The 12,226-nt window shown below is 38.7% G+C and overlaps 1 protein-coding gene across 6 annotated transcripts in view; it reads right to left on the bottom strand.

Annotated features, from left to right (window-relative positions):
* The window catches only part of cobl (cordon-bleu WH2 repeat protein), a 65,706-nt gene that overhangs the window by 22,424 nt on the left and 31,056 nt on the right, over nt 1–12,226 (bottom strand). For all 6 annotated transcript variants that reach the window (XM_067602134.1, XM_067602140.1, XM_067602138.1 and 3 more), the window contains one exon: nt 7,940–8,122. In XM_067602134.1, the coding sequence (XP_067458235.1) occupies nt 7,940–8,122 (183 nt within the window). The remainder of the gene's footprint in view (nt 1–7,939; nt 8,123–12,226) is intronic.

Here is a 12,226-nt window from a genome sequence, read left to right as displayed (position 1 = left end):
TAATTTGTCCACAATAAATAAGAACTAGAACCCATGGCAATTTTTAGAAGGGATGTCCTGATCATCATTGCCAATCTGGGTCCTTTATTATTGAGTATGCTGCATTTAATCATTTTAATATTGCCTTGCTGTAGGTAAAGTCTGCATAGTTTCTTTATATTGATTAGGGAAAAGAAAACATATATGATAAAAATAAATGTTGGATCTGACTTGGTATCAACATATACTTGGGATAAGTGGAAAAAAATGTGATCGGGTCATCCCTAGTTATTAGATTACATATCATGGACATTTGCAAAAAATAGGTAGATAGTTGTTTTTTAGTTATTAAGTATTATTTTAATTATTAAGACATACTGTAATTGGAGCTAAAGGACATTTTGAAATTATACTGAGATTACAGACACTATACTGTTAAAGTGTAATTGCCAATTCTGTTGATGGTAACTATGGTAACAGACAGTAATATATCCATATTTTCTGTTTGTTGCATATACACAGTTTAGAGAAAGGCTCACACACACACACACACACACACACACACACACACACAAAGCATCAACAACGAACGGTTTGAGACTGACACAAACATACATTTGCTTCATTTGTTTGTCCCATCTGTCCTGGTTGGTTTCATACACAAGATGTTTTGACAGCTTCAAGTGCAAACAGATCCTGTCCTACATAGGCTACGTGGCAGGGTGACGTGCTCCCCTATTCCTGGCCCCTAACTCACACTTTCACAATCTTCAAGGTCAGTGCATAAGAATAAAACGCTTACAATGTCTACCTACATTTCAGTCACTACAACCACAAGACCAAACAGACATACAGTACACAGTAGGGCATGTAGTATATTAATATAAATAGTATTTATACTGTTGTAATGTAAATCTGGGGAACAGAATAAAAGTACCATCTAATTCACTTTAATGCATGTAAAAAGATACTTTTTCCCGTTGCATTACAGAATTCAACATTACACTTGCACTCCATCTAAGAAGGCATGTAATGTATGTTATTCACTTGTTATAGTGTTAAAGAACTGCAATGGTCAATCCAATATTATTCAAAAATATTATAGTTTGGTTCTATTTTCATATCAGGGCTTTCTTTATGTTTGAATTTTTTCTAACACTGATGTATTATTGTTTTTAAGTGTGTTATATCATGATCTTCACATAGTTGACAAAATTGTCTGACATCTTTTAAGGCCTTTTTGACAATGGATGTAAAATGTACACTGCCTTTTTAGAGACAGTGCACCAGCTGTAGCACAACTTAACAAAAACAGCAAAAGCAGAGGAAGGGCTGCCTGTTTGCTTTGGCAACAGTAGCTTTCTCCTGTCTTCGCTCCCAACTGATTCAGAAAACAATGTTTTGTTCCTCCACAAAATGTGGAGAGATACAGTAAAACCATGTGGCAAATGGGTAAACATCCTTGTCTATATCCTTCAAAACTGCTATTGACGTCTCACATTCAGAACAACCAGGTTGCCTTCCTTCTTTCTGTCTTTTCACTGCTTTGATTGTAACACCAATATGTTGTGTAAAAAAGGCCAGCAGCGCCTTTTCCGTCTGTGGAAGCTGGCTAAGTTCAATGTTGACAGTTCCCTGATGACTTTGTTCTACAGATCTTTTATTGAGTCGATTTTTACTTTTTCTCTTATCTGTTGGGATGCTTCTCTCAATCTAAAACAGAAAAAATGCATTAACAAAAGGTGATCAAGGTCTGTATCACAGGTGCTCAACAGAAAAGACTGTCTGATTTGTATAACAAACAGTCCTTAAAGAAAGCAGAATCCATCCTGTCAGACAGCACCCACCCTCTGCACCTAGAGTTTCAGACCTTGTCTTTGGCTTTCTGCTTCAAATACCCACTAGCCAAAATAAACAGATACAAACACTCCTTCATACTCTCAGCCATTTCACTGCTAAACTCCAATAGAAAAAGGTAATATCAGCTTGACCACTCAACCATGGTTCGTAAATATTATGTACTCTGTTTTTACTTTTTAGTATATGTTGCATTTAATTGCCTTGGGTATTTGTGATCTTGTGTTATTACTGTTTTTACTGCTGCACAACCAATTGCCCCTCTGGGGACAAATAAAGTTCTACTAAATCTTTCTTACTTTTACCTTCCCTTGTTCTTTTGTTCCCTCACAGATTCTTATCTGACCAAGGCTAGGCCCATCTAACCACAAATACAACAGGGACTTACAGCAATGAAACCCAACAATGGTATGGCTGACCTTTGTTTACGTTGCTAAGTGGAGGGAGTATTTATCAAGTGAAGCTGTGACCAGTCAACAAGTGTTGTAAAAGAGACAAAAGAGAGAGAGGAAAAGAAAAGCCGATATCAAAGGGGAACAAAGGAAAAAAAGAAAGAAAGAAAGAAAAAGACAGATGGATAGCATTAGAAGAAAGAAAGATAAACACATACAGGAACACTACAGTACTGATCCAGTAGCAACGTGTGTTTTATCTGGGTGTTTGAACCAGAGCTGTGCATTAGAGCAGATTAAAGTTAGCTACCGTTGTACACAATTACTGGACTGGACTGATGGATGGTTGTGAAAAACAAGTCTCCCTCTGCTGCCAACTCTATTTTCGCAGAGTGACAGATCATCAGGAAGAAAAAGGTAGTCAGCTCGATCAATCACCAAGCCTTACAGACACAGGCAGGAATGCAGCATACACAAAAACTAATTCATGCAACACAGAAAACTAAGGGGATGGTTTTTGGCAGAAAGCTCAGTCTGCCGTACTGTTTAACACACATGTTCATCTGCATAAAAACAATGCACACATATCTGCACGCATGGAGTGTCCAGACAGCCATGCTAAAAACAAAAAATGTGTAGTTTGGATGCAATAGAAAATACTAAAAGCTATACTTCTGTCCCTCAAAGTTCTACAAACTGCCAAAATTAAGATCTGTTACGCAATCACATAACATTATCAGTTCTATCCTTGGGCAAATTTGATCTCATAGCGTTGCAACAATGTTTCTGCTACCATGGTTCATTTGTGTTCTTTCAACTGAGAGACAGTCATCAAATATTAATTCCCATCAGGGTTCACTTGTCTCAACGAACAGATGTCATGTGCATTATGATTTTCTCCAAATGTCTCTCCCCTCCTCTGGCTTGTATCACACTTCTGTAACTAGGCTTCATAAAAAACTCTGCTGTGCAGGAAAAGAAATGGTTATGTATTGCATTGGAACTTGCTTGATTGGCTCCGTTATTAATAAATTAAATGATTCCAGGTATACATACATGAAATGCTGCCAATCATCTAATATGCAGGATGAAATGCAAATTAAATTTGCTCAGTCATTTGGTGGTAGTGGTTCAAAATGAGATATGGGAGCAGTGAAGGTGCAATAAAAATTGAAAGTCTCCATTTAGCTGTAGTAGGTAATCCATTTTAGAACATTTGCAAACTTTTCTTACAGACTTACAGACAGCCTGCTTACTGCTGCTGAGCTTATTATTTCTTCACCCTCTGCTCTTTAATGCTCCATGTCCTCTATTAAACTTTTACCCAGTCGTGTCCTTCCTCTACAAGGTAAGGGTGGCGCTAAGGGCATGCCAACCAGATGTCATGCTGTACTGCATTTTAGAAATACGACCCCAAAGCTTATACATTGTTAATGTTGCACAACCGAAATACACACATCTAAAATGCTTGTAGGACCTGATGTTACCTCAGTTTGACTTTCTGTCTCTCTCTGTGACCCTCAAAGTCACTCAGTTTCTCTCTTTTGCTTTTTATCCTATCTCTCATTCTCTGCTTCAGTTGTTCTGTCTTTATCTTTCACTCCTCTTGCACACGCAACAACACACAGGCGCACAAAATGCACTTACTCAAGAAGCACCTTCTGTTACTGAGCAGTGAAGCAGAAAGTGCAGGATTTCTCTGAACTCCTTTATCACAAGAGGCAATGTAGACATGGCTTCTCTTCCAAACCACAATAACAGACTGCCTATCGCTTTTGGGAAAAAAAAAAAGACAACAACCCAAAAACAAGGTCTTGTTTCTCTGAACTCAATGTTCCAAAACATAATTTAATTCAGTGCAGCTCCCATAAAGAGAGACACAGATTGTTGATTGTTAAACTGAAGAAACAAAAACTGTAAACCTCTGACTTCTAAACTCTTCCTGGAATACTGTGTCATCTGCTTTTAGTACCCTTGCTATTCCCATTCTCACCACTGTATATAGCAGCCTGTCCCCCAGACATAAAAAAGGTCTAAGATCTACTTTCATTACTATAAATGAAACAAGATCTTAAATAGAGATGTTAACCTTTCCTTGGTGACAACACCCTGCTATCAATCCATATTGTGTGAAAAGGTTTATTGCTACCATGTCTGAATGATATCATACAATACGAAATAATATGCTATTGACATTTTTTTCAAAATCCATCCTACTAACACCATCTTTCTTTCGACTTTAAAAAGTTGTTGCACTGTTATTTCTCAGGTATTTAGCTCATCCAGACAAAATGAAATAAGTACATTTAAAGGATACATTCACAATTTTTTAAGTCTGTCTTAAAACAACAGTCAGGTGCCCATATGAACAGTGAAAGAGGTTTTCCTCGCTGTAATCATTCCCATCTGTTCATACTGGCTTTTAAAAGATCCCCTTCAAATGCGCTGTCAATGTAAGTGATGGGGGCCAAAATCCACAGTGTGTCCACAGTCATTTTGTGCAAAAATGCATTACAAAGTTTATCTGAAGCTTATATGAGGCTTCAACAGTCTGAGTTACTCATTTCAAGTGGATATCTGCCACATTTACAGTCTTCTTAGCATAAAATTCCTTCTCTGAGATTCAGACAGTGTTTCCCTGTTGAGCTGCAGTGGAAGTACAGTAACAACAAAAAGAGACTTTGGCACAAAAAAGACTACAGAATATATCCACTTGATTTGACTAATTTCGGAGCTGAAGGTTCCTATTAGCTTCAGATACATTTTCACATTCTTCAAATACATATTTGCACAGGAGACTTGTGGATTTTGGCCTCCATCACTGCTCACACTGGAGGTGTATTATGAAGGGATCTTCTAATGGCCGGTATGAACAGGAAAAATGATTATGGCATGAAAAACCTAATTCAGTGTTCATTTCGGCACCCGACTATTGTTTTAAGACAGATTTAAAAATGTTGTGAACCTGTCCTGTTACATTATTTTAGCTTAGACCCTCTAGAAAACTGTCAGCAAAGAATGCAAGGGACAGATCCACAGTGCAGTATTATATAGCAAAAATTCCAGTGATCCTAAATTGATCATTTGCAAATAATTGCTGGCTTGTCATCTTCTCTTAAAATGTGGCCCTGATTTTGACCAACATTTCAATATTTAGTCGGTTATAACAAGGTTCTGACCCTCCTAATTTTGTCGATGATCTTAATCTAACTATGTTCCTGATATGATTTAAATGACCACCTTCAGTGATCTCTGCCTCTCCAAAGGTCATTTGAAGCATTCAGCTTCATTATAACAATCTCATCATCCTCAAAGCTTATATCATGATGTCAGTGTCCATTACTGTGTCTTGTAAGTCACAATTAGTTGACCACCTAAGCTTGTTCAGCACAGAGGGAGGTCTGTAATGAAGACAGTCATCATTGAAAGCTGTCCTCAGATGACCTGCTATTATGTGCCTAATCCTCTCTCTCACACACTCACACAGATACTCATGCATGTTCTCACACTGTGTGCACAGACAGTAGCTACAGTACATAAGCTTGGTAGACTGTAACACAAACCAGCATGCTGCAGAATTGTGACATTTTATGATTGTATGTGTGTGTTCTGCAAGGAGACCTGGCCCACTTCCAGGCCATCACTTGTGGACAAACCTGTATCTATGCTATTGCATTTTATTTATTTGTTGAACTGTTCTGCAGTTCAACAGATGTTTTGCAGTTCAACAAATAAAGGAATAGCGTGACATCTGTTTTCACCAGGGTTTGAACTTTTGATGATGTGCTCCTCTACTGACAAGCAAAGCGTGCCAGTTTTTTCCAGTGTATCTTAATTACGCCTCCAGCAATTACAATGCCAAATTTCATGTAAATGGGAAAGTATAACTCGGACTCTGACTGTGATCTGATTTGATCTGACATGTACAATTGCAGAACTCTTTAAAGTCAATGCCCCTGAGAAACTGTCCTTATAAGACCTGGTCATTATGACATCCTTCACTGTCATGAAACTAAATCCTTTTTAATCACACTCACACAACAAACACAGGCCAAGCATGCTGCAAATCTTTGAACACCTCACACCTCTGTTGTGTCCTCAGATGACGCTGGCTCACACAGAAATGCACATACCCTCCTTTCCATCCATCCATTCATCTAGTAATCACTATGATGACTGCTTAACTGTTTATAAGTGCACATATTTTTCTACAGCCTTTCCACATTTCTGTTTTTATTGCACACAATGTTTGGAAAACTCTGGCACTTGTTGACCTAAGGCTGAACTGTTGATAAGACCAGCAGAGCACATCGGCAGCCTGTCCTCAATCACGCTGGCTCCACAGGCAACACTAGAAAACTGAGGTGAAACATGAGATGTGTCCTGCACCACAGCATGACCTTGCAATGTGTGTACGTGCATGAATATACATGAGACCTTGTGTTCAGACAGGGTAACAGTTCAGAGAAGGCATAAGAGCGAGATGGAGAAATCTATTATTAGACCAGTCATCAAGTCCTCAGATGACCTTCCCAACTCTATTCTGTGTGGCTGCCCTTCTGACTTCCCGTGGTGTCTCGCTATTTCAGCTCTGGTGTCTGTCATAACTCTTGATCTGACAGGTGGACAAATAAATTACCTTCTCCCTCTGTACAACTACAATTTGCAATACTAAAAATACTCAAAACTGCTACAAGAAGCCTCTTAATAGAGTCACTGTGCACTGCAAACAGAAGAACAAACATCAAACATCTATAATTAAGTTAAAATTAAAGCTGTAAAGGAAGGATACAGACTTTTAGCTGACAATAAAAACTAGAAGTATTTTTACCTCTTTAAACGGTCCATTGGTAGCTAAAATGAACAGTGATCCCTGTGCATTTATGGGATAATTTCATTATTGTCCATCTCTGCAGCTTTCAGTGCTTTACTTATAACAAAATCTTTACGACAGATCATTCAAGCTTATGTTTTCAGCACACTCAGTAATCCTTGGTACGCTCATCGCACAACATTTCTCAGAAATATTTTCTGCTTCTCTGTACTCAGTTTGGTTTACTTAATTAAGCTGTAAATGATAACACCATCTCTGTCTTCTCCATGCTGTCCTGAGAACAAATTTCCTCTTGATAGCATACACCAAGAGCACTCACTCCTCCAAATAAACAAAAACTATTATCAGAGGGGAGGAGGAAGGATGTTGGTTGCTAAACAACATTTCCCAGCATGCCGCCATAACACTATAATGAGACTGCAGGGAGCTGTTGCTCTAATGTAGATGATACAGGTCACTCTGACCTTCAGCTGCTGATTCTCAGGCCAAAACACCCAAAGGAAAGGCTGCTTCAAACAGATATTGCAGCTATCAGATACAGTATTTCCTGATTCAGATATTTTTCATAATTAGGATCTTTTTTAAGATGAAAAAGTCAGGTTTTGTCATCCTTATAATGCCAATCATATATTATTTCAATGGCATTTTCAAATGTATGTATGCTCTTACCACACTGGACATACACATAGCTTGGAGTAAGTGATACAATTTGAAACCCAGCCCATGGCCATGATGACAAAAAACATTAAAACATGGCCATAGCTGTAATCCTTATACAGTAGTCTCTGTTTTCCAGTTGGTAGTATGCATCATTTTGTCAATGTGTCTAAATCTGAGTAACACACACAATTTCAAAACAGCTATTTTATCCCCTCACCTGATAGTTCTCAAAGCTAGTGTGTCCCATGGTGGGTGTTGGGGCCCCAGGTGGTGCCGGGGCCCTCCTCTTCTTGGCGTCAAACTTGGGAGACGTCCCGGAGATGTTCATGACTGACTGAGATTGGCCCAAGGTGCTGGGCCGATCTTCTACACAGGACACCCTTGACACTGTGGGCAGACCCTGGGGGTAACATCAAGAATAAAAGGGGGTCAGACTGACAAATATGTATCGGTGCATACACATGAACAAACGTGTCTACGAACTTTAAGTACATTTTGCTATCAACTGCTATCCATGTCTGTGCTTTCAAATATACAGGGGTGAAATCATTTACCAATCTGAATGACAAGGCAGGATTAAATGTTTAAGATACAGCACACTGCATGAACTGACTTACTGAGCTACTGTTGTGTAATCAGTGTGGCATTGTTAAACTTTATTGAAGTTTACTGAATATACTGTACTGAATGGGCACTCAGGAAGTACACAAATCTGGTTATAAGGGTGATCAACCATGTTTTAACAGGTTTTGACTTTTTCTATCTGCATCTGGATCTGGATCTCCATCAAAATACACATGGAAATAGAAAACAATACTGACTGGCTGATTGCAGCAGTGGTTTTTGAACAATACCTGCTCAGGAATATTGCACCCTTTTAAAAGGATCAATTGTGCAACATTTCAAGTGCCCAGATTTGATTTTATATCATCATCAAAAACAAATTAATAATATTTTCAGCTCATCCAAATATTTTATTTAACAAATTTGATGAAAACTAAATGGAATTAGTGGGAGGACCGGTAAAAATGTTTTGGAAAAAGTTAAAAATAGTGCAAAATCTGCTTAGGTGGAAAGAGCGTATACAGGTAGACTCTTCTTGTCATCAAGCTCTAGGGAAAAAAATTGCATTTTAGCCTCATTGTTCAGGAGCTATGAGCCAAAATGTAAAACTACTTTATAAATGGTGACATTGTGGTGCTTTTTGCATCAAAAACCACTGGCCTCACTTTCCACCAAATTTCTTCAAAAACTCTTATGTAGATTTGAGACACCCTGCTAACTAACAAACAAAGTGCAACTTGAAGGGTTCATTTTCTGGTTAAAACTGACAACTCAAGTGCTTATACTAAACGAAGATGCATATTGAAATTGAACTCAGAGGGGGAGCCACACTCCCCAAGTATTGAAGTCTAAAACCATGCACACATGCACATACTACACATGTAATCAAATGCATACGTTTCTGGGGATGTAGTCCACTCTATGGACTGCAGTCACAACAATTATTGCAACATTTATTTGACCAAGTTGAATGTGCCAACACATTTTCAAAGGGTGGCTGCTCCTGGCTAAGGCATTGGAACAAAAATGGCTTTCAAAATCTGATCAAAGAGAGCTCAAAGTGCTCCTGAAAATCTCAACCTCCCCGTGGCTCAGCTTGGTACAGAGCCTTGGCACAACGGGGGGACTGAACCATGCCTCACACCCCCATGATCTAAGAAAAGGAAAGTGTTTAAAAGCAGATTAATTGATGCGTTCAGACAATGCCTGGATACAGCATGAAAGCAGAGGAAAAAGGAACATAAAGTTCAGGTCATTAGAATTAATTGGACCCGAGATTAGAACATCTCACAGTAGGGAGGGATGGGAAAAGAACAGTACTTCTGAAAAAAGCCTTAAGGAGAGCAGTCCAGTAGGCTGGCTGCAGCTTTTTTTGTTATAAGAAAGACATTTGTACTTTTTGTACTTTTGAGCAAGTATACATCATCTACCAGGCAGTGGCGGTCCTGGAAATTTTGGTGCCCTTGATGAACTCTCAGTCAGCATCCACCAACCCCTTAGCCCCATTCCCCTGGACATGAAATCTGCAAAAATCTGGCACATTCTGCATTTCATGTATGGAGAGAATGGGATACTACATTGCTGCTTGGTATTGGCATTGTTCAAAAATATGAACAGATATTCGAAAACCTGGACAAATAAACCAAAAGTAGCCTATATTATCTGCATGGAGAGACACTACTAGAGGGAAGGGGGGGAATATGGGATTTCAGTGTTAAACTAAGAGTCTTATTAGTTTGATGTGTAGAAAAGAACAAAAAGCAGATAAGGTCAGTTACTGTTAGATCCTGACCAACCCTGTTGCCATGTTGGGACTATTACTGTGCCACATGCATAAAATGCGCACAGCGTTATATGATATGTCTGCAGATGATAACTTGAGAAGGGGTGGAGGACAGACACAACATCCAGAATCACATTATCTTTATCTTTGAATAAGGCTCAAACAGAGGGGTGCACACAGATTCAGACATCAATATGCAAATGTGCTTATATGTACTAAAATGTAGATATACTGTATATTTTGCTTTTCCACAGTGTCCTTTTTGTCTGATGAGGTTCATGAGACTAAACCATCATTTGTACATAAAACATCAATTTAGCCTTGAGAAAGAATCTGACTTTTCACATTGTTAAGTATGCTCTTAGTTGACACTAACAAGTGCAGACAGCTGCTCACTTTCTCTCCCATCTCCTCCATACGGTTTTAAATTTAGTTTTTCATATTAGGGGATGGCTAGTATATCTGCAATTCATAAAAACACAAACATTACAGAAACAAAGGGGTAAAAAACACATTAAATAGAAAGATGGAAAAAGCACATAAGCACAGCCTAAACACAGCAGCACAGCAGAAAAATGAAGACAATAGAAAATATAAAATAAGAAGTTGTGACAGTTGTTCACTGTGCTGTGTGATTGACAGGGGTAAGAGCAGAAAAAGGGGGAGGTGGGGTAGACGGCAGATGGAGGCTGACAGAACAAAAAATGTAGAGGGGAAGGATTGATGTGCTTTTCATTTGGAGCCCTAAAAAAGAAGCATGTTCTCACCTCACTAAAAATATAATGTTCAAAGTGGAAAATTCACATGAACTCTGTCTGACTTTTTCACCTGCTCTCTGCTACTCCTTCCCTCTGGAAAACAATGTGAAATCTGTCAAAACAGCAAGAGAGGAAAATGTAACTGTAGCAAATGTACTGCAGCATTTGGGGGGAACCCAACGTCAAAGTGTGTTCATGCTTACAATGTGTGTAACTTAAAAGGAACCTATGGAACTTCTTCTACTTCTGGGAAATGCCCTTCAGTGCTAAAAAAAAAACTGATCCTACTACAAACCACACATACATATAAAAGATGAGCTATTTAACATATGTCACTCCCTACTGTCACACTGAAAGCTTGACTAAAATTCAAATTAGTCCATCCTCATGCATTCAAAGTTGTGAGGCACCCCAATTGCTCCCTCCCTAACTGCATTTTCTTGTTGGGTTAGGAGGTTGAGACAGTTCTGCTCTCTCCAAAATATTATAGAATGACCTTCCTGTGATAATAAAACTTATAAAAAAATGTTTTACTCCACTGTCTGAGAGTGGGACCAAATATACAGTATATCACTCCCCACAGACTCTATTCTGAGATACTTAATAAATACAGTATCAGCCTTATGTCTTTTAAAATCTAAAAAATAAGAAGTCAAAAGCACATTTTTCCTATTTCGGTTTGCTTCAGAATCAGCACTGCCCTACAACATGATGCTCTCTGACCATGTGAGTGTTTTTAGGCCACACACACCGACACACACATAGTTTAGCCACTAATGAACAATTAGAGATAAGAGGTTGGGCTTTTAGTGCTAATGTAGCCAAGGTAGGGTAATCTGATGCCTTCGGGCTGATAACCCTGTGTGTCTGTATGTGTGTGTGTGTGTGTGTGTGTGTGTGTGTGTGTGTGTGTGTGTGTGTGTGTGTGTGAGAGTGTTTGCTTGTGTGCACAAATGCATGTGTGTGGTCTGATAACACTCCCTGGCTGAGAAACAATCATATCAGAGAGAAAAGGCCCAGCTGCATTAAAGCCCACTGGAAAGGGTGATATGGCTGAGAAATGACAATATGAAGAAATCTAACTTAGCTCCCACTGTCTTTCAGTTTATTCTAAGTTTCCACATTAAAGTGAATGCCAAGTACTCTTGTACTTTACATTTATTTTCATGTTTAATTCATGCTCTGCTTTGTTTCATTTCCCCTGTTCCTTCATTGTTATTTTTTTCAAAACCTTAAGATATATTTGAGGGAAGATGTTAAGTCAGAGGCATCTGGAAATAAACCATTAAAAAGAAGACAAAGAGGATATGGAAGACTGTAGAGTCAGCTTAGAACTGTAGGAAGAGAGTGATAATGGTGACAATGACAATGATTTAATGTTGGCAAGCCAGATGCTCAG

Source organism: Thunnus thynnus, chromosome 10, assembly GCF_963924715.1.
Source record: "Thunnus thynnus chromosome 10, fThuThy2.1, whole genome shotgun sequence".
Lineage (NCBI taxonomy): Eukaryota > Metazoa > Chordata > Actinopteri > Scombriformes > Scombridae > Thunnus > Thunnus thynnus.
The sequence above is the reverse complement of the archived record's forward strand: the minus strand, read 5'-3'. Positions and strand labels throughout refer to the sequence as shown.